The 24,808-nt window shown below is 40.1% G+C and overlaps 1 protein-coding gene across 2 annotated transcripts in view; it reads right to left on the bottom strand.

Annotated features, from left to right (window-relative positions):
• Positions 1–24,808, bottom strand: part of ano1a (anoctamin 1, calcium activated chloride channel a) — a 185,359-nt gene that overhangs the window by 65,831 nt on the left and 94,720 nt on the right. For both annotated transcript variants that reach the window (XM_061963822.2, XM_061963821.2), the window contains exon 12: positions 8,942–9,102. In XM_061963822.2, the coding sequence (XP_061819806.1) occupies positions 8,942–9,102 (161 nt within the window). The remainder of the gene's footprint in view (positions 1–8,941; positions 9,103–24,808) is intronic.

The following is a 24,808-nucleotide window of genomic DNA, read 5'->3' as shown; positions in this document are numbered from 1 at the left end:
TAAGTTCAAATTGACCATAGGCACAACAACTATGAATATTTTAGACACAAAAACAGATATCTTAATTTTCCATTATTGATTAAATCATTGTTTTTGTGTGGAACTGATCATGAAACAGCCAACCTACTGATAATGGTTGCAATTGAATAGTTTCTAACAACCAAAATTATAGTTTACATTTTAAAAATACACATTTATTGCAAAAAATTAGTTTTGATAATTTTCTACAAATTTCGTAGCATAACAGATAATTCTAAACATTTCTTCAAAAACAGAATAATCTTATATGGTGTCAGCCTGATCTTAAAACATTGTGAAAACAGATAATTTTTTTCAGAGGAATACACTTATTCCATCACTATAATGACTTAAATTCATCCAAACAAACACCTTTTTTTGGGTGATCCCTGGACAAGGGAGTTCGGGGTTTACATTCACTAGGTTTCCATGCACTAAATTATTCTGATTTCTCAAATAATTAGTTGTTTTGTATTTTCACACCTACATGTGATGTCAAAATGTCAATGCAAATTTTTAGATCTTTGAGTTCAACTCATTAAAAATGGGAGAAATAACAATATTTTTGTCCAGTATATTTACGACTTATAATGCATGAAAAAAGAAAAACATGTGTTCATGTCGTATTTAGGGATTGTGAATATTAGGAAGCACATCTCTGTCAAGTTTTTGCTTTATTTCCAGTATGACTCATCTGATACGATGGTCAGAGTGCAGAAGTGTTACTCCAATGACGTCAATCTACGGAAATAGCCAAAGGATTTGGAGCAGAATATTCAAAATTGCTGACTGAATTTGTGGCAATTTGTGATGTTTAAACAGTGTTTTTACATACTTTGCGGATTGTAAATACTATTTGATATGGTTTAACACTGAAAAACAATTAAGCATATAAAGTTGACTTGTTTTTCCACTCTACTGGTACTTTAAGTGAGCATAATAAGGTGTGCATTCCAGTTTGTGTCTCTGTCCATGCAATATGAAGATGAATCTGAATATGCAAAATATATGCTGATCATCAAAACACTCAAAATACTAGGAGGAGAAGATGCAAATATTATTATTTAGCACGCGCAACCTGATTTATCAACACTCATCACTGTTTTGTGAGCATTATTTTGCGTTTTACTTAGCACGTGTCAGAAGGATGTGTAGTCTGACGGTTCTACACACTGCTGCAGGATCAGTGCTCGGGCTGCATAAATAGACGATGGATAGACAAGAATCCTCTGTCCTACTTGTGTGTGTCAACATTTTGGACGGTCAGAAATATATCATATCATAACATCGTCTGTTCAGCAACATCATGTTATAACTTTCTAACTGCTAGAGAACTTAAGGGGCTGATTAGAACGATTTCAATTAATGCATCTTGGTGTAATTTGATATTTTTGTAGTGATGTTTTTCTAAAATGCCCGTAAAAAGCATGCTTGAAGTAAATAGTAAATGAGAGTGTCAAATGCCACTCATTTAAATAAAGTGGTCTGCACCACTTTTTAATTGCACATGCAGTGTTAGAAAATTTAACACAACTCTCACAGGCCGCTCAGATGTATCTCTATTTGCGCCCAGTAGGCGAAGGCACCACACGCTCACTGATTCCATGACATGATGGATTTGTCTGGTTTTGCCGCAAATACAGCAGGGCACTTGCTGGTTTCAGTAGTAAAACGGAATACATATTTAACAGTGAAATGCTAAAAGATAAGTCACTTTTGCGAAAAATTTGATTTTACTTCTTGATAAAGTATGGTGTAAACGATCGAGTGGTACTCACAGCTCAAAATCGGCGGAATAGCGTTTATAATTTTTGGCGCCTGAACTTTTCATTTACTCAAATAGGGTGACAATGGTTGTTGAAGAAGGACAGGTTGCGGAGTCTCTGGCAATTTGAGCTGGTGATGTCGTTTTGCACCAGCTGAGGCAGTGGCAACAGGACAGAGACGACAGGACGACAGGCCTAGAAAAGCTACTGGGATGTGTTAAAAAATAGGCCCTTTTCCACTACAGGAAGTTTTATAGTAACTTTCCCCATTTAACTAGTAAATGAAATACTCCCGTACATATTCACCAAAAACTACCCGGTAAGTAAAACTCCAAATAAATGAGTTCCTATTTTTTAGGTGGTACTTTAAAAAGTTCCTCAGGAACTTTTGAGCCAACAAGCCACGATGAACCATTTGAATCGCATAATAGATTTAGCCCTTTAGCTAGTCCTACATCCAATTCTACCCGACACCACACCTTAGTCATAGGGGACTTCATCACCCGGAACATACAGCTTAGTAGACAAGCCATAATTAAGTGTATTCCCGTGGCCAGAGCACCCGACAATGCTAGTCTTAGGGAGCTGACTTGCAACAGGTGTAGTAAACACCTACGACAGGCTAATCGTACCACCAGCTACACGAACATAGTTGTACATGTCGGAGGAACATAGGTCGGACTTTTAATCTCGCTACAAAGATGTCTCTGAATGGAGTACTTGTCTCTGGCCCCCTGCCTGCGAGAGGCAACGATGAGAGGTATTTAGTCTCGCTTTACAAGTGGCTGCCTAGTTTTTGTAGGGAACACGGACAAACATTTATTGATAATTTAAAAATCTTAAAAATCTTTCTCAGAAAAACCGAGCTTGCTTAAGAGGGACGGCCTTCATCCTAACCGGAAGAGCGCCATCACCATCCATCCATTCATTCATTTTCTACCGCTTGTCCATTTTGGGGTCGCGGGCGCCATCACTCTTTCCAAAAATATATATTACTATTTGAGTCACACTTGACTAGCTCCGCTACAGCAAGCTCGGACACAGGCAACTACAGTGCCTGTTAGTCCAGGTGAGGAGTCAATTAAGCCAAAACTAACCAGCGCTAGGCTGGGAAATTCCTGCACACATAGCATTTCTCGTAGAATAATACATTACTCACATAATTTTTTTTCTGTAAGGACTGTGCCAGAGGTGGACATGCATTCTACTGAGGTGGCAAATTATGACGCGTTAAATCTATCGCAGCACCAAGCAAATCATCTCAACATCCACATCATATCAATTCCTAGATGTGATCCAAATTATTTAAGGCGCAATACACAAAATAAACGTAAAGTTATTAATATCACTATTACGGATACCATTAACAAAAATGCCTCAAAACAGCCCTGTACCTATAATATGGGCTTTTTAAACATCAGATCATTGTCTCCCAAAACATTATTAGTTAATCAGGTCATTAGAGACAACAATCTTAACATCATTGGTCTCAGTGAAACTTGGCTAAAACCAGATGAATTGTTCCCGCTTAACAAGGCATCTATACAAATGCACATATTGCCCGTCCCTTTAAAAAGGGATGGAGGGGTTGCACTAACATCCAATGAAAACCTTAACCTTAGCCCTAACCTAAGTTATAAATATAAATAATTTGAGGTTACTATGAGGTCTGTCACCGCTACATCTCCATCAGGCCCCCCTGAGCTCTATTCGGACTTTATCAGTGAATTTTCAGAGTTTGTCGCTGATCTCGTGACGCATGCAGAAAATGTAATTATAATAGGGATTTTAATATCTATTTGAATACCCCGTCAGACCCTCCATGCACGGCGCTCCACACTATAATTTATAACTGTGGTCTTACACAAATAATAAATTAACCCATGCATCGCAACGGTAATACGATAGACCTAGTCCTTCTCCGGGGTGTCACCACCTCCAAAGTTATGGTACTCCTAAAGTAATGTCCGATCATTACCTTATAAAATTTGAAGTTCTGACGCATTGTCAACAAGCAATTAGTAACATTAATGCTGTCACAACTATGACTCTTGCTGGCCTCATGCCTTCGGTAATGGCTCCATTCCCAAATGATGTGGGCTCTATCGATAACCTCACTAAGAACTTTAACGATGTCCTGTGCAACGCCATTGATAGTATAACATGGTTAAAGTTAAAAAAGGCCTCAAAAAGGCATACCCCCTGGTTTACAGAAGAAACTAGAGCTCTTAAACAATCATGTAGAAAGCTTGAACGCAAATGGTCTGCGACTAAACTTGAGGTTTTCCATCAAGCATGGAGGGATAGTTTAATAACTTAAAAACGTGAACTTACCTTAGCTAAAATCAATTACTACTCCAATCTCATCCGAATCAATAAAAATTATCCAAAATATTTGTTCAACACAGTAGCATCGCTAACCCAACAAGGAACTCGTCCCAGTGGCTCCACCCACTCGGCTGATGACCTTATGAAATTCTTTAATAAGAAAATCGAACTCATCAGAAAGGAGATTAAAGATAACGCGTCCCAGCTCCAACTGGGTTCCATTAACGCAGATATGAATATATGTACGACGGATATTGCTGTCCAAAATAATCTCTTTTCGAAGAAATAACACTAAAGAAACTCCTGCGACGTGTAAATAGGACAAAACAAACAACATGTTTACTTGACCCACTTCCTGGGAACCTTATCAAGGAGCTGTTTGTAATATTAGGATCATCAGTGCTAAATATTATAAATGTATCACTTTCCTATGGTACTGTTCCCCAAAAAAGCGGTTATTCATCCTCTGCTCAAAAGACCTAACCTCGATTCCGACCTCATAGTAAACTACCGGCTGGTGTCCCACCTTCCCTTTATCTCAAAAATCCTCGAAAAAAATTGTTACACAGCAGCTAAATGATCACTTAACGTCTAACAATCTCTGTGAACCCTTTCAGTCCGGTTTCAGGGCAAATCACTCTCCTGAGACTGTCCTCGCAAAAATTACTAATGATCTATTGCTAGCTAGGGATGCTGATGCATCATCCATTGCTGCTACTTGATCTTAGTGCTGCTTTCTATACCGTCAATCATAACATTTTATTAGAAGGTATCAAAACACGTATTGGTATGTCAGACTGAGACCTTTCTGGGGTTTCTCGTTGTTCCCATTGGATTTATATTTTTCTTGCCCTGTTGTGTCATCTGAGCCAAGGATGTCGTTGTGGCTTGTGCAGCTCTTTGAGACATTTGTGATTAAGGGCTACATAAGTAAACTTTGATTGATTGAGATAAACACCGCATGACATTTCTTCCTACTGACCCTCATGAATGAATCATTAGGCCATATTCTCCCATTTGCTTAAAGAAGAACTGCACTTTTTAAAAAATTTTGCCTATCGTTCACAATCATCATGAAAGACATGACGACGGATGGATTTTCTTTTTAATGCATTTTAAATATTAAATAAACATAAATAAAAGTCTGCTTATGGTAGAGTCAATGGGCGCTCCAGTATTCCGCCCATAAAATCCAATAAATACGTTTCAAGACTTGAACATTAACCAAGTATCAGTGATATTATTATTATAAACGCTAATGCAGACAAACTATTTAGAGCGGCACTGTGATCACTCCCTGTGTGCCTATGTTTACATCATCGTGTGGTCTGCTGCATCCTCGTTTCCTTGCTTCCTGTACGTTTATTATAGATCATAATCATGCCTCTGACCTGAAAAATAGACGGCTGAGAATATAATCAGACAAGTTGGGACACTCTGACAGCCGTTTCGGACCTGGAACTGGCGAGGATGAAACGAAAAGCGCTTGTCCTTAAAAGTTCCAGGAGTTAAAAGTTCCTGAAAATTGGTGGAAAAGGGCCAACCCATTAGAGTACTTTCCTCCCGTTGCGAACTACAAACCGCACCAAAAACCTGCAGGATCCAACAGTCCCTATCACACATCTACTTCCTGTGTTCCAGTGGCTCCCCTCAGGACGCAAAGTCACACTTGTCAATCCTCCCGTTTTCTCTGGGAATTTTACAATATTTGCCCTTCTTTCTCAACACCTTCTCATGCCCATATTTTAACTTTCATGAAGAAAAAATAAGAAAATATGTTAGGTATTGCCACAGCAGCACAGCTTTGAGTCAGCCCAAAAAGTCAGGCCTTCAAAATTAAGGCTGAATGATTAACTGCATTTGCAATGTATTCACTATTTGATAAAATGCGGTTTACTAATCGCAAAAGCTATATTTTGGCTGGTCACGTGATGAGCGAGCGAGTGGAGCATGGAGATATGTCAACGTTGCATTGTTTTGAGTGGTTAAATGGATATACCGGTATATAAAAAAAGTGCCTGTCAATCAAACTGTTAAAATAATATCCATCCATCCATTTCCTACCGCTTGTCCCTCTCGGGGTCGCGGGGGTGGCTGGAGCTTATCTCAGCTGCATTTGGGCAACCGTGGAAAAGTCGCCACCTCATCGCAGTGCCAACACAGATAGACAGACAACATTCACACTCACATTCACACACACGGGCCAATTCAGTGTTGCCAATCAACCTATCCCCAGGTGCATGTCTTTGGAGGTGGGAGGAAGCCGGAGTACCCGAAGGGATCCCACGCAGTCACAGGGAGAACATGCAAACTCCACACAGAAAGACCATGAGCACGGGCATCGAACCCAGGAGCTTCTTATTGTGAGGCACACGCGATAGCCCTTGTTCCACCGTTCTGCCATCAAAAGAATATACATAACAAAAATAAATCTAGTGTCACTGTGTTATGTCACAATCGCATTGAAGACAACTGGTTGCAAACATAGCGATCAATCAATCAATCAATCAATCTTTATTTATATAGCCCTAAATCACAAGTGTCTCAAAGGGCTGCACAAGCCACAACGACATCCTCGGTACAAAGCCCACATACGGGCAAGGAAAAACTCACCCCAGTGGGACGTCGATGTGAATGACTATGAGAAACCTTGGAGAGGACCGCATATGTGGGTAACCCCCCCCCTCTAGGGGAGACCGAAAGCAATGGATGTCGAGTGGGTCTGACATAATATTGTGAGAGTCCAGTCCATAGTGGATCCAACATAATAGTAAGAGTCCAGTCCATAGTGGGGCCAGCAGGACACCATCCCGAGCGGAGACGGGTCAGCAGCGTAGAGATGTTCCCAGCCGACGCACAGGCGAGCGGTCCACCCCGGGTCCCGACTCTGGACAGCCAGCACTTCATCCATGGCCACCGGACCTGTGCCCCCCCCCCCCCCCCTCAAGGAAAAGGGGAGCAGAGGAGAAAAGAAAAGAAACGGCAGATCAACTGGTCTAACAGGGGGGCTATTTAAAGGCTAGAGTATACAAATGAGTTTTAAGATGGGACTTAAATGCTTCTACTGAGGTAGCATCTCTAATTGTTACCGGGAGGGCATTCCATAGTACTGGAGCCCGAATAGAAAACGCTCTATAGCCCGCAGACTTTTTTTGGGCTCTGGGAATCACTAATAAGCCGGAGTTCTTTGAACGCAGATTTCTTGCCGGGACATATGGTACAATGCAATCGACAAGATAGGACGGAGCTAGACCGTGTAGTATTTTATACGTAAGTAGTAAAACCTTAAAGTCACTTCTTAAGTGCACAGGAAGCCAGTGCAGGTGAGCCAGTATAGGCGTAATATGATCAAACTTTCTTGTTCTTGTCAAAAGTCTAGCAGCCGCATTTTGTACCAACTGTAATTTTTTAATGCTAGACATAGGGAGACCCGAAAATAATACGTTACAGTAGTCGAGACGAGACGTAACGAACGCATGAATAATGATCTCAGCGTCGCTAGTGGATAAAATAGAACGAATTTTAGCGATATTACGGAGATGAAAGAAGGCCGTTTTAGTAACACTCTTAATGTGTGATTCAAACGAGAGAGTTGGGTCGAAGATAATACCCAGATTCTTTACTGATTCGCCTTGTGTAATTGTTTGGTTGTCAAATGTTAAGGTGGTATTATTAAATAAATGTCGGTGTTTAGCAGGACCGATAATCAGCATTTCCGTTTTCTTGGCGTTGAGTTGCAAGAAGTTAGCGGACATCCATTGTTTAATTTCATTAAGACACGCCTCCAGCTGACTACAATCCGGCGTGTTGGTCAGCTTTAGGGGCATGTAGAGTTGGGTGTCATCAGCATAGCAATGAAAGCTAACACCGTATTTGCGTATGATGTCGCCTAGCGGCAGCATGTAAATACTAAAGAGTGCAGGGCCAAGAACCGAACCCTGAGGAACTCCGCACGTTACCTTAACATAGTCCGAGGTCACATTATTATGGGAGACGCATTGCATCCTGTCAGTAAGATAAGAGTTAAACCACGACAAAGCTAAGTCTGACATACCAATACGTGTTTTGATACGCTCTAATAAAATATTATGATCGACGGTATCGAAAGCAGCGCTAAGATCAAGAAGCAGCAACATAGATGACGCATGGCCTTTTAAAGATAACCACTGATGTTGTGAAAGCCTAACATGAAGGAAGGAACTCAACCATGATTTCAGGTGTTACTTTGTAACATCCAGCTTTGCCTCACTCTCACACAATTACAGCAGTCAAGACAAACACCCTTGCGACTTTCAAAATCAAAGTGCAGTGTGGCAAGACTGTAAATCAAAGTATTTAGGACATTTAAAATATTATTTATAAGAACAAACAATTTATTTTAAGTGTTTTTAGTAATACGGATCGATGTATTGCTTGTGTTTGTTAAAAAAATGCATGAGAAAAGGACTTTAAAAAATAATTGCAAATTAAATCGGGGAGAAAAAATATATTTTGAGGGAAAAAAATGGCGAATAGATTTTTTTCAAAATTGTTTAGCGCTATTCAAAAAACGTGCCAGTAAAATGACACATTAGGCAGGTCTTTCCATCAGCACAACCCAGTTGAGTTAAGCACTCTGATTACCAATGTAATTTTGAACTACATTTAAGTTGTACTGTATATTGTTGTACTCTGTGTGTGTGTACACTATGCTTCGATTGTGAAATGATTTGCAAATGTATTATTGACACTTTACATCACTGCTTTACTGATATGAAAATAAACACTGTGATTTCCTATCCTACAAATGATTTGTTTAATAGAAGAAATACAAAGTTGAGTATATTTACCCCACAGGGCCATGAAAACGGAGAAAAAGACAGTTGCTGGGTTGTCAAAGAGGTGGCTGGCTCGGGCAGTACCACATGCTGTCACTAGCTTCCAATAGCTGCAAGCGCTATCGCACAGCGGGCACATGGTGATGTTGTTCCTTGGATCGCAAATCTCCATGCTGTAGTGGAAGATAGTAGAACAGCAAACTTAGAACAACATTTATGCAACATTATTTATGAAACACAGCAAACATTTTGTTCAGGCTCCTAAATTCGATCCTTCTCAATATCATTCAGAATATTACTAGCATTTAGTAAATATAATTTGTCAAAACCCATCTTCTTTTGGTTTCAACTGTCATATATATATATAGGGGTAGTGATATCTTGTTGAGGAAATGTGCCTCTTATAGTAACAGGAAGTTATGTTATGTGATATGTCAGTCAAATACCAGTCACTTTTCCACCACAAGAACTTTACCCTTAACCTCTGCGGAGGCAACAACAGTGACAGGGACACGTTTTGCAGAGCAAGGCTATGCAGACAGCCACACAAGCTGCCATTTCCTTACCAATGCTAGATCCCTCGCAATCAAACTGCATGAGCTGATTGCAGCAACAGTGTGTTGATCACAGGGACATGGCTCCACTCATTTGTACACTAGTAGCTATTAAGATATCAGACCGTACAGCACACTGGCATGCCAGTCAAACACTCTGATAGTGAATAACATCGAGTGGACAAACACACAGACTTTGACCAGTCACTGCTCCACACACCTAGAGTAGATTAGTACTAGTAGTAGTAGTAGTAGTAGTAGTAGTAGTAGTAGTAGTAGAATTAAATATGCTTTGCTTCTTTCTACTCCTTTTTGGACATGTTTTAAAGACAAATGAAAATGTGTAAAATATGTGATGTACTGTATCATGGTAAAATTGCATACATGTTCAAAATTAACTTCAACCACTCAACCAACATGACGTTTAAATAGGGGTGGGAAGATAATCTCATCTCACGCAATGAGACAATACACAAAATTGGGTTAATCAAAAGAAAACAAGATTATAAAGGGAAGCTATGGATTTTCCGCTTTTTTGACTTACGTTTTTACTGTAACTTGGCGGTCTTTAGTACCCAGCGCCGCTAGGAAGGAGCCATGGGGAGGCAGGGAGATCAGACATCTGTCTTTTGCCTCATCAGTGTTTCCTAATGTGCACGTTTGAATATGGTTGCTTGCCACAGGTGTCGGCAATGCTCTTAACAAGTTTTTTTATACTTTTATGAATGACTCTTGACTTGGATGTTGGTACCTTTACTGTGTATGAGGTGCTTCCACAACTAAGATTTGTGGTTGACAACTGTGGTTTCTGCTGCGCTAATCTTTAAGAGATTTTTTTTTTTTTTGCCATTTAGCCAAGGTAAATAACATTCATGGATGTAACCATGGTTTAATGCACCTTTCGCCTGTTGCTGTCACACTAACTGGTGGTGTTTGCCGGCTTTCGGCTGGTAGCTAACAACTAACTCCCATCCCAGGAGAGAATAGATTACCTCTTCAAAAGCGTTACTGGGTCCTGTAACACGAGCATTTTTGCACTTTGCTTTTTAGATATCTAAATATGTAATCATGAGAGTGTATTCAAATGTTATCTTTGTTTTTAAAGATTGAGGCGGTTTGACACACCGAGTAGTCAAGACAGAACTCATTAGGTGTTTCCACAGAACGTTACGCATCTCTTTGTTATTAGGGGGGAATTATTTTATAAATGTGAAAACCAATGCAAGTGTGTGAATATTGTGCTAATAATTGTTGTCATGCTTTTATAGGAGGCTAAGCCTACCACCCCACACTGTGTACTTACTCTTGTGCCTTATATTAGAATTGTGCCTTAAATTGGAATTGTTAGGGCAAGGTTTTTTAAGCTTCCAGACTCCCTTTTCATAGTTGTGTGGCTAATTTGGTAAATTTCAAACCCCCGCCAGTAAACTGTGTCCCAGGGGGGACGGAACATATTTTGATACTGGCTACCATAATATTATTTTCTACTTCTAGATGTATTGCAGTGATATGCTGCATATGTAGCAGCTCATTCTCTACTTTTGTATTGCTTGCGGTGATAGATCATTGTTGCGTTTCGGTACCGAAAACTATTCGTTCCTACCGCTCCCTGGGGTTGCTTCTATCCACCTGCCCTGGTCATAGACCCTACCAACCCCTCCTATATTAAGCCTTGGCCCCAATTGAAACACCTTTTTATTATTGGAAACAATAAACAGATTATATTTTTCTATACACCAGCCTTTGGTCTATGTCACCATTGGACCTCTACCAGCGGAATTACCAGCCTTAAAATTGAACGGTCCCTCCCCTTAAGAGGGTGGCGTTATCCAACTTGGTATTGTTAAAGGATTTTTAGTCTTCATATCCCACTTTGCCACATTACAATGTTGGATACTTGTGTTAAACAATCAAATCGTCAAAGCTTAAAGTTCACGCAATTCGATTTGATTCTTATGGGTTCGATTCAGAATCGATTCAAAACTATTCACGATTCAAAATGTATACGTTTTTAATACCATTGCATGCCAGTTCTATGATTAACTACATTCCTCCATAAAAAAAGATAAACAGCTCCAATACATTTTATATTACTTAAAGGAAAACTAATTTTGTTTAATAAAATTATAGCCAAACATTTAATAAAGTCATATACAAATAAGGTAACAAGAGAAGTATTCAATACTTCTCTTTTCTAAAGTAAATCTGTACAGCAGATGCTATCATCTTCATCAACAATATGACTTCCCTGAGTGGCTGGACAGAACAGATTAATAAAAATAAAATAAAAAAGTATCAGAATTTATTTAGTTTATGTTTTATGCCTATTTTGTAAAATAAAACATTTGTTTCGTATAGGCAAACACACATCCCATAAAATATTTCAAATGTAATATTTGATTTTATTGTAGCCTTGAATAGGTCAATAATAACAACATTGGTTTTGATGTATTTTTTTTTTTTTTAACAATGACAGTTTTAAAGAAAAACAAACAGCATGGCAGTTTTGTGTTCTTAGAGACAACATTTCAACACCTGTTTGCTCTTTTATTCCATTTTTTATGTTATATTTGTTGTCTTATGTTATGGTGTAACCTAGGGCTGGGCGATATGGCCTTTTTTTCAATATCTCGATATTTTTAGGCAATATCGCGATACACGATATATATCTCGATATTTTGCCTTAGCCTTGAATGAACACTTGATACACATAATCACTGCAGTATGATGATTATATGTGTCTACATTAAAACATGCTTGTTTATACTGCATTAATATATGCTCATTTTAAACTTTCAAGCAGAGAGGGAAATCACAACTAAGTCAATTGACCAACACTGTATTTATAAAACAGTTATTAAGCAGTGGCACAAACATTCATGTCATTTCCAAAACAGAAAGTGCAAAATTGTCAGTCATTTTAAAACAAGCTATTAGTGCACTTTTGTGCATGATGTCACTAAGATAACATATAACAACACTAAATTAAAGTGCACTTTTTGTACAGAATGCCACTACAATAGTTTAAAACAAATAAAGTGCACTTTTGTGTATGATGTCACACAAGATATTTCAATAAGTGTCAAATAAAAATTAGCTGCATAATAGGAAATCAAATAGTATATGTCTTTCGCTATGTGGTAGGTTCCTGCGGACGTTATGTCCTTTTGTTGACTATTTTTTTCATACGGTGTTGATGTGGAAATGTTTGCCTCGGCATTTTGATGGTGTGGGTGTGTGGCACCGAACGGAGATGTTGACATGCGGAGTAAGCACTCTTCATTCTCTAGCAGGTGACTTTTCAAATGATGCTACATATTAGCAGTAATGCTACTTTTTGTAGTAATGCTTTTTCCCCACACTTGACAAATTACACACTTCGACATATTCCCACTTGAATCCAAACCACAGCCAGACGATGGACCCCGTGCTGTTTTTCTTGGGAATTAATTATTCCTTCATTTGTTACCAGATTCGCACCTTCTTTCTCTTGTATTACCACTTGCACCACTCCGCTAGCATCACAGCTAACGTTAGCCATGCTGCTACTTCTCTTCTCCGCGAGGGCGTATACGTATGTGACGTATGTAAGAAGGTGCGCTTGCTGTCAGTGACAAGGACAGACAAGAAAGAGTGGGAAAAGCCTGTAGTGTGATGCCCTCAGCTAAAAGCAACTGCGTGAGAACGTATACTCGAATATCACGATATAGTCATTTTCTATAGCGCACAGAGACAAACCCGCCCAGCCCTAGTGTAACCGTATGTTTAGAATGTGTCTGGAGTCCTTAAAAAATAAGCTGCAGGGCCGCAAAGGCCCCCCAGATCCCGGAGTTAATTTATAGTATAAACCAAGGGTGTCAAACGTACGGCCCGCATGCCGGATCAGGCCCTTGAACAGGTTTTATCCGGCCCGTGAGATGAGTTTGCTGAAACTGTTGTTCTAAATGTGTACATTGGATGTTGCAATATCAGTTTTTTGTATCCCCTGCTTATTACTGTTAGGATACAAAATGAGGATTATGTTCATGCCTTGATTGTCAAATGTGTTGTTGGTAATATGACCTGTGACATTTCTACCCAAATAAATGCTTTTGATAATCCGTACATTTTGTGTTGTACTTATTTATGACTACATGGGGACACATTTTCTGGGCGCACATACATATGTTGAAATAATATGTATCCCTTTCTAATTTCATGTGTGATTAATGAAATGAGTCCAAATTCACAATTTCTGTTGTAGAGATTCTACATATGTACAGAATAAACCACATGATGTTAGTACATCAGTTGAGGAAAATTAGTAAATTATATTAATAACATCCTGTTATTTGATTGATATTATCCATGATAAATTAAAAATTAACACCAACGTGAGCATTTTAAGACTCTGCCGGACTAAATTCCACCTGTTTGACTGATGAACATTATCACATCATTTATTAGAAAGCATAGGTAATGACAAATGAAGATATATTAACCATAACATGTAGGTGTAAAACAAAAAATACATTATGATTTGTCAGAGTGTGTTTGGTCTTTTTTTAAACAAAGAAAACAATCTGAAGTTTTCTTTATTTTTAAGTTATCATGCCAGGATTTTACCAGTCTGGCCCCCTTTGGGAACAGATTTTCCTCCATGTGGCCCCTGAGCTCAAATGACTTTGACACACATGGTATAAACTCTTTGTTGGACTGAACAAAAGGAAAGACTGGCACATTCACCTTAAAAGCAAAGACTACTTCCCGATTACGGCAACGCAACTAAGACAAACTGATATGAATACACAGTTGCAAATGATACTCAGAAACCAGGCAGCACAGTTATTAAAATAAGCGCACGGTTAAATGTTACATTAAAAAAATTTAGATTTTTTTTATTCCCACATGAACACACAAAAAAACTAAAAATTGGTTAGGTATTGATTACAATGCATTGGTACCGTATAGGTTCAAATGTGTATGGTCCCCAAGCTTTTATGTTGTCAATAATGCGTACTTGTTACAAAAACATAATCTGTTCTGTTAATAAAGTTTGCTGCTGATTGTTGATTGCGATTAATTTGAGTTTGATCTCAGTGATTAGCTGTTAGTATATTTCCTCGATCAAACATGGAAATGTCTGTAAGAAGTTTTCGCAGTAGTAAACAGTAGGGAAGCAATGATGCTTAGTATAATCCTGCATGGAACAATCTGCCTTTATTGATCGTGGTCCTCTGTGTGTCTGTGAATGTGTGTGTGTGTGTGTTTGTGTACATTTGCGCGTTTGTGTGAAAGTGTGTCCGTGTGCGCTACCATCTCGTTCCACCGTCGCAAAAGTCAGTGTCGGCACTACGTAACTAATGTTCAGTCAGAGATGTGCCTCCTCCCCCTTACACATCTGGAAGTGCAGCACAGAGGAACAAAATAAAGCAAATGACTAACACTAGAAGAGAAGTTGAAACGCAACCTTTAAAAGGAGCAGCTACTTTAGTGACATACTTTACTTTCACTATCTGCTGCAGATCACCAGTAATGCTGCTCTAAATGCAGACTTGCAGGCACTCACAAAACGTCTATGTGACTGTATTGGTCCAGACTGGAAAATCAACACACCCACTAATTTAATCAGAAAAGGCATTTTTATATCTAAACATTTCTAATCACACTTTTTGTTTATGTGTCTGCAAAGATTCCACTCCTCTGATATAATATAACAAAAAAAACTCTGCAGAAAGACACGTTGTGTTCTTTTTGTTTGTGGATTAAAAAAAAAGCAAAAACATTTTGTTTCTGAAATAATCATTCAACTTGTTTATGTGTTGGTACACATTATTTTACACTACCTCAAATTCAAACGGCACTTTAATGTGCTTAAATTAAATTTAAAATACAGAATTTTAGTTTTAAAAATTTCACAATCTGGGTTTTGGACACTCGGGTGAAGAGAGGGGCGGAGCTTTCTACCGATCACCACCTGGTGGTGAGTTGGCTGCGATGGTGGGGGAGGATGCCGGACCCAAACGCATTGTGAGGGTTTGCTGGGAACGTCTGGCAGAGTCTCCTGTCAGAGAGAGTTTCAATTCCCACCTCCGGAAGAACTTTGAACATGTCACGAGGGAGGTGCTGGACATTGAGTCCGAATGGACCATGTTCCGCGCCTCTATTGTCGAGGCGGCTGATTGGAGCTGTGGCCGCAAGGTAGTTGGTGCTTGTCGTGGCGGTAATCCTAGAACCCGTTGGTGGACACCGGCGGTGAGGGATGCCGTCAAGCTGAAGAAGGAGTCCTATCGGGTTCTTTTGGCTCGTAGGACTCCTGAGGCAGCGGACAGGTACCGACAGGCCAAGCGGTGTGCGGCTTCAGCGGTCGCAGAGGCAAAAACTCGGACATGGGAGGAGTTCGGGGAAGCCATGGAAAATGACTTCCGGACGGCTTCGAAGCAATTCTGGACCACCATCCGCCGCCTCAGGAAGGGGAAGCAGTGCACTATCAACACCGTGTATGGTGCGGATGGGGTTCTGCTGACCTCGATTGCGGATGTTGTGGATCAGTGGAGGGAATACTTCGAAGACCTCCTCAATCCCACCAACACGTTTTCCTATGAGGAAGCAGTGCCTGGGGCGTCTGTGGTGGGCTCTCCTATTTCTGGGGCTGAGGTTGCTGAGGTAGTTAAAAAGCTCCTCGGTGGCAAGGCCCTGGGGGTAGATGAGATCTGCCCGGAGTTCCTTAAGGCTCTGGATGCTGTGGGGCTGTCTTGGTTGACAAGACTCTGCAGCATCGCGTGGACATCGGGGGCGGTACCTCTGGATTGGCAGACCGGGATGGTGGTTCCTCTCTTTAAGAAGGGGAACCGGAGGGTGTGTTCTAACTATCGTCACACTCCTCAGCCTTCCCGGTAAGGTCTATTCAGGTGTACTGGAGAGGAGGCTACGCCGGATAGTCGAGCCTCGGATTCAGGAGGAACAGTGTGGTTTCCGTCCTGGTCGTGGAACTGTGGACCAGCTCTATACTCTCAGCAGGGTCCTTGAGGGTGCATGGGAGTTTGCCCAACCAGTCTACATGTGTTTTGTGGACTTGGGGAAGGCATTCGGCCGTGTCCCTCGGGAAGTCCTGTGGGGAGTGCTCAGAGAGTATGGGGTATAGGACTGTCTGATTGTGGCAGTCCGCTCCCTGTATGATCAGTGCCAGAGCTTGGTCCGCATTGCCGGCAGTAAGTCGGACACGTTTCCAGTGAGGGTTGGACTCCGCCAAGGCTGCCCTTTGTCACCGATTCTGTTCATAACTTTTATGGACAGAATTTCTAGGCGTAGTCAAGGCGTTGAGGGGATCTGGTTTGGTGGCTGCAGGATTAGGTCTCTGCTTTTTGCAGATGATGTGGTCCTGATGGCTTCATCTGGTCAGGATCTTCAGCTCTCACTGGATCGGTTCGCAGCTGAGTGTGAAGCGACTGGGATGCGAATCATCACCTCCAAGTCCGAGTCCATGGTTCTCGCCCCGAAAAGGGTGGAGTGCCATCTCCGGGTTGGGGAGGAGATCTTACCCCAAGTGGAGGAGTTCAAGTACCTCGGAGTCTTGTTCACGAGTGAGGGAAGAGTGGATCGTGAGATCGACAGGCGGATCGGTGCGGCGTCTTCAGTAATGCGGACGCTGTATCGATCCGTTGTGGTGAAGAAGGAGCTGAGCCGGAAGGCAAAGCTCTCAATTTACCGGTCGATCTACGTTCCCATCCTCACCTATGGTCATGAGCTTTGGGTTATGACTGAAAGGACAAGATCACGGGTACAAGCGGCCGAAATGAGTTTCCTCCGCCGGGTGGCGGGGCTCTCCCTTAGAGATAGGGTGAGAAGCTCTGCCATCCGGGGGGAGCTCAAAGTAAAGCCGCTGCTCCTCCACATCGAGAGGAGCCAGATGAGGTGGTTCGGGCATCTGGTCAGGATGCCACCCGAACGCCTCCCTAGGGAGGTGTTTAGGGCACGTCCGACCGGTAGGAGGCCGCGGGGAAGACCCAGGACACGTTGGGAAGACTATGTCTCCCGGCTGGCCTGGGAACGCCTCGGGGTCCCACAGGAAGAGCTGGACGAAGTGGCTGGGGAGAGGGAAGTCTGGGCTTCCCTGGTTAGGCTGCTGCCCCCGCGACCCGATCTCGGATGAGCGGAGGAAGATGGATGGATGGATGGACAATCTGGGTCACCGCTTGTTTGCCAAAGCACTGGTATATACAAGTAATTAAATAAGACAAATAATAATTTACCATTGCGTAAATGTTCACTTGAGATAAAAGTCTTATAGTATTCATTACACCGATGATACTTTGTTTACTGCAGAATGTTTGTGATGACAAGCAAAACAACAAAATAGCTTTGAGAGAAAAAAAGTTGTTCTCTTTACCGTACAAAACATACCAAAAAAGAAGCAATAACCGTGGCTCTTAAACATTGTACGGGCCACATTAATCGAGATCGGATGAGATGAAAAAAATAATCGTGAGAATTTTTTTTGCAATATCGCCCAGCCCTACTCCAGTCTGACGAGTCTGTGGTCAAGTTGAGTCCTATTCGACAGAGATTGTTACAGGAGGCTTATGAAAATCTAAAAATAGACTTAAAACTTTTTGAATTTGACAGAGCACTTCGCACTGGAAAATATGATCCAATTGGACGACCCAGGTCTATCGGTTTTGAACTGCTTCGCTATAAGGGCGAATAGGATATTTTGAACAGAGCCAAATCCCTTAGAGGCACAAACATATTCAATAATGATGACTTCTCTGAAACAGGCTGCATGAAACACTAAAAACTACTGTCTTAGCTCAAAGAAGAGCGGAAAAAGGGTAATGCCTTTCTGAAGTATGATTAACTGGTTGTACAACCTCCACGTTTAAATTAAGTGTTACATTTTTACTATGACTCTTAAAATCAATTGTTAAACGGACGTTTCGGATTTTAGTCCATATGACACTGATGATAAAGAAGAGTCGCATAACGAATCTATTGATCCTGATAAAATGTCTCAATTTAACGTCAAACAATACTAGTAATTTTTACAATGAATCTGAGTTCAATACCTTGTTCAAAAATTTAAGTATGTGTAAAAAATTTAAAAATACGTACCGGTAGTTTACCCCAAAATGTTGATAATTTCCTATTTTTTAAAATCAATTTTAAAAAACAGATTTTCTGTGCTTGCTTTATCTAAAACCTGGCTCTTTGACGATATGCACAACAATACTCATTACTTCAATGTCATGCTGTACATTAATGTAGGAGAATCAAGGGTGGTAGAGTTTCTTTTTATATAAATAAGGACTTTACATTTGTTGAAAATAAACATCTTAGTGTTCATTTAGGTAAAACTGAGGTAGAAGCAATATTTGTAAAAAAAAATTCCAAATTGCAGTAATTTTGAGGGGAATACTCTTAATTATTTGGTGTATATATCCCCCACTTGACATTGACAATAGTATCTTTATTGAAACATTGTCATCCACTTTGGAGATGAATAAAGCTTGTATCCTTCTTGGGGATTTTATTATTGACCTTTTAAAACACAAATTAAATTATTTTATTTTATTATTTCGTTTTTGTTTTATCCACTTGTTAATAGACAAACAAGGACAACAAACTCATCTGCAACTTTCATTTTTCTATATTTTAACTAATTATTTCATTTATTCAATAATTTTTGGTTGCTTACTGATATTTCAAATAATCTTCCAGTAATTCAGTTTTTTACAAATATTTCAGAAACGGAAACTGAAGTTGAAATAAAACGTAAATGTGGAATTCATGAAAATCTCATTGGCAAATAGGTTAATGGGATGAGGTTTCAAACATCATGATGCTGAGATGGCTTACCACACATTTATGCATATATTTATTGCTTTGTTTAATAAATGTTTTCCATTTATGCAAAGCAAAACAAAACAAAATAAAACCAAAATTTCAAAACCATGGACTACATCAGCTATTAAAAAATATTCCATTACTAAAAATAAGATATAAAACATCTCCAAGCCACGCATACATCTGTGACCGATTTCAAGTTGATTGTGAATGTGCTTGTATTTGTGCGTGCGAACACTTTAATGCATCTGAATTTTTTACTTGCCGACGCCGTTTTCTGGATTTGAACATACATCTATTTTTAGGAGGAAAGTCATGCAACTCTAGTTACATGAGGCCTTTAGGCCATACATACCTGCTTTTAATCCCAGTATACACCCCCTCAACAAAAGTGATCTTATAACAACAAAGACGATGAACACATGGCCTGAAGGTGCCGTGCCAGCTGCCGGCCTGATTCAATATGCCGAATCAGCAATCACCGTAGGCTTGTCTTATATTATTTGCCATAGATTAAGAGGGCGCACATTGACATTTTTTAAAGCTCCATTCGAAGAGTTTTTAGATATACATACAAAGGAGCATCAATTAAGAACACTGTAGTTGAAAAACTTAAAATACGATATCAAATTACTTTTTACAGTGCAGTCCTTGAAAAATTTGTGACGAGACCATAAAAAAAGAAGCACTCGCATTGCTTTAAACGCTGAAGCATTTAGATGTGTTTGTGGGTTCAGGTGATGTGCCTGTGGTGGTCTACACAGACCACAACCCCCACATCTCAATTATTTGCACTGTCCAAACCAGAGACCGATAAGATGTTTTCTAAAAATGCAGTCAAATTGGTTGGATTAAATACATATTTAATGGGACCTAATATTCAAAAGCAACTTTTCTTAACTATTGTTCCCTGTTTTTGTGTATTTGGGTCTGCATACGTCCTGAAATTTTGAAATACAACCATGGAGGCATGGTGGAGATATTTATAGAAACCAAATGTTGCCTTTCTTCATACTTCCTCCAAACAAGCCATTTGTGATTTGCCCAATTTGTGACTTTCTTTCCGAGTGTGACATCTCTACCATATCTATTGATATGGTAGAGATTTAAAGCTAAAGTTAAAAGTTAAAGTACCACTGATAGTCACACACAAACTAAGTGTGGTGAAATTACCCTCTGTATTTGACCCATCCCCTTGTTCCACCCCGTGGGAGGTGAGAGGAGCAGTGAGCAGCAGCAGTGGCCGCGCTCGGGAATCATTTTGGTGATTTAACCCCCAATTCTAACCCTTGATGCTGAGTGCCAAGCAGGGAGGCAATGGGTCCCCATTTTTATAGTCTTTGGTATGACTCGGCCGGGGTTTGAACTCACAACCTACCGATCCAGGGCGGACACTCTAATCACAAGGCTCTCAGCATGTTTCTAAGCCAAAGAGCTTTGTGCGACTCTGCCAAAGTGGTCAATAAGCTCCTTCTTTTTCTCTATCCTCTTGTTGTGGGTAGGGATGCAACGATTAGTTGATATTGTCCACTATAAAATTTGTCGCAGACAATTATATTTGTCGACAATATCGTGACGTCATCACTTGTGTTTTTCTGTCCGGAAGTGGGTCACTCGCAAAAACACAGCCAGTGATAACATGCAAAGTTTGAGGATACTTTCTCTTATTCTTGTTAAAAACATGAATACCTTGCTCATTTTGCAAAGTGGACCTTGTTTTTATGGCAGTATATCTGTAATACGCCAGCAAATAAGAGTGGAGACATGATGTCGGACATTTGGAGGAAGAAAGATGCGGACACAGCCTTGGTAAGAGTACTGTTAGATTTTACCTTGCTAGCTCACTAACAAGAGTGAGACGAAGTTGTGTGAAAAATAACTATCATTTTAACCAAATATAGCCAGCTAAACTTAGTCTACATCAATTCAAGTACGTTTTAAAGCAGTGTCAATTTGTAAAGCCGTAAAAAAAAGCACTGTAACAAATGCGAACCGCACGCCTGTGCACACACACACACACACACACACACACACACACACACACACACACACACACACACACACACACACACACACACACACACAAACACACACATACACACACACACACACACACAATCATACACACACACACACACACACACACACACACACACACACACACACACACACACACACACACACACACACACACTATATATATATATATATATCTATGCTGTGCCCACATGCACCCAAAAACCGAAAATGAGGCAATACCGCATACGTCTGTTAACTTGCACACACACACACACACACACACACACACATACACACACACACACACAGAAACAGGCACCATTGCGGAGGTATCATAAGACACGCCGCCCCGAGGGGGCCCAGAGACTTCCCGCAGCCGGACGGGAAGACAGCCCCGCCCCTCCAGCAATCGGACCCCCACCCAAGTCGGCCGCCGCAGGACCGCCCAACGATTGAGATGGAAAATCCAGCAAATGCCAAGGGAAGAGGAAAAAGAACAAAAAAAGAGATCACAGACACGCTGCTGAAACACAAGGTCACCACCCTAGTAGTTGGCAGCCTTGCAACACTGCAGAATACCATGCGCGTTTAGCTGCCACGATAGATGCGGGGACTAGACTCAGCAGGCCCCGAGAGCGCTCGAAAAAAAAAAAAAATGGATTCATGTATATACACACACACATATATACATATATGCACATTTATATATATATGCACGTACACACATAATTCTACACATTTAGTCTATTAGAGTGCTAAAATGGCAAGAGTTTATCAATAGTCAATATACCAGTGTGCAGCTTTTTAAACATCACAAAATTATTTTCTTTTTGAGGAAGTTAGATTTTTTGTTTTGTTGTTTGTTTTAATTTGCTCTTATTTTATTTATTTAAAAAAAACATAAACAATATATATATATATATATATTTTTTTACCACTTTTTGCCTTTTTTTTCTTTTAAATGGACATTTTATTAGTCATTTTAATTTTTGTAACAGTTGAATGAGCAGCACAGTATAAATATATATTTATAAATACACATTTATAAATACATATTTATGAATAAATTAGTCATCTTTATTGTTGGTAAGCACATGCCAAAAATAACGAGCTGCGTTTAGAAGTCAATGGAAAAATTAGACTTTATTATCCGATTAGTCAACGAATCATTAAGACAATCGTTGACTAATCTACCATCAACATAATCGTTAGTTGCAGCCCTAGTTGTGGGGCACACTGGCTTGTACATGCGCATGCATACTCCGTTGTTGTCACTTATAATACAAAGTAGTAGACTTGTGTGGTTTATGTTTACACCTCATTTCAGTTCAGGGCTAGTATCAGGGTGATGTCACATGGATGAGTGGTTTAGCATAATTCTACAGATACAATGTAAATTAACAGACAAAAATAGGTCTTAGTTCTTTGACTAAAGTGTAAGCATTTTTTAAAAAACAAAGTGTACTGAATTGTACATTCAGTACATAAAAAAGGTCAGGCTTTTGTCCACATTGTCAAACAGTGGGAAAGGCTTCCGCTCAATTGGTTTTTACCTTCGTTCCACTTGTTTACCGCTACCTCCACTTTGCATTTACAAACCCCGTTTCCATATGAAATGGGAAATTGTGTTAGATGTAAATATAAACGGAATACAATGATTTGCGAATCATTTTCAACCCATATTCAGTTGAATATGCTACAAAGACAACATATTTGATGTTCAAACTGATAAACTTTTTTTTTTTGCAAATAATCATTAACTTTAGAATTTGATGCCAGCAACATGTGACAAAGAAGTTGGGAAAGGTGGCAATAAATACTGATAAAATTGAGGAATGCTCATCAAACACTTATTTGGAACATCCCACAGGTGTGCAGACTAATTGGGAACAGGTGGGTGCCATGATTGGGTATAAAAACAGCTTCCCAAAAAGTGCTCAGTCTTTCACAAGAAAGGATGGGGCGAGGTACACCCCTTTGTCCACAACTGCGTGAGCAAATAGTCAAACAGTTTAAGAACAACATTTCTCAAAGTGCAATTGCAAGAAATTGAGGAATTTTAACATCTACGGTCCATAATATCATCAAAAGGTTCAGAGGATCTGGAGAAATCACTCCACATAAGCGGCATGGCCGGAAACCAACATTGAATGACCGTGACATTCGATCCCTCAGACGGCACTGTATCAAAAACTGACATCAATCTCTAAAGGATATCACCACATGGGCTCAGAAACACTTCAGAAAACCACTGTCACTAAATACAGTTTGTCGCTACATCTGTAAGTGCAAGTTAAAGCTCTACTATGCAAAGCCAAAGCCATTTATCAACAACATCCAGAAACGCCGCCGGCTTCTCTGGGCCCGAGATCATCTAAGATGGACTCATGCAAAGTGGAAAAGTGTTCTGTGGTCTGACGAGTCCACATTTCAAATTATTTTTGTAAATATTCGACATCGTGTCATCCGGACCAAAGGGGAAGCGAACCATCCAGACTGTTATCGACGCAAAGTTCAAAAGCCAGCATCTGTGATGGTATGGGGGTGCATTAGTGCCCAAGGCATGGGTAACTTACACATCTGTGAAGGCACCATTAATGCTGAAAGGTACATACAGGTTTTGGAACAACATATGCTGCCATCTAAGCGCCATCTTTTTCATGGACACCCCTGCTTAATTCAGCAAGACAATGCCAAGCCACATTTAGCATGTGTTACAACAGCGTGGCTTCGTAAAAAAAGAGTGCGGGTACTTTCCTGGCCCGTCTGCAGTCCAGACCTGTCTCCCATCGAAAATGTGTGGCGCATTATGAAGCTTAAAATACGACAGCGGCGACCCCGGACTGTTAAACGACTGAGGCTCTACATAAAACAAGAATGGGAGAGAATTCCACTTTCAAAGCTTAAACAACTAGTTTCCTCAGTTCCCAATCGTTTATTGAGTGTTGTTAAAAGAAAATGTGATGTAACACAGTGGAGAACATGCCCTTTCCCAACTACTTTGGCATGTGTTGCAGCCATGAAATTCTAAGTTAATTATTATTTGCAAAAAAAAAATAAAGTTTATGAGTTTGAACATCAAATATCTTGTCTTTGTAGTGCATTCAATTGAATATGGGTTGAAAAGGATTTGCAAATCATTGTATTCCGTTTATATTTACATCTAACACAATTTCCCAACTAATATGGAAACGGGGTTTGTATCCTCAAACAACAAAGTACCAGTGAGCACCTGTAGTCGCCACTTCGAAGTCCGGCTGAATTCTTTATATTCCTCCGTAAATACGTTTAAAATAGACCGTCTACTTATCGTAGATTCGCGTACCAAAATTAAGTTTGTAAAAATTAATACACAACGTTAAACTGCATACACTGCGGCTGAGTTAAATCACTGCAAGATAGTTCGACTAACCAGCGTTCCTCAGCACACAGATGCCACACAAAAGTCCCTGCAAGTTAAAGTTAAAGTACCAATGATTGTCAC

The sequence above is a fragment of the Nerophis lumbriciformis genome, linkage group LG06 (genome assembly GCF_033978685.3).
Source record: "Nerophis lumbriciformis linkage group LG06, RoL_Nlum_v2.1, whole genome shotgun sequence".
Classification (NCBI taxonomy): domain Eukaryota; kingdom Metazoa; phylum Chordata; class Actinopteri; order Syngnathiformes; family Syngnathidae; genus Nerophis; species Nerophis lumbriciformis.
This window is presented reverse-complemented; position numbering and strand designations above follow the sequence as displayed.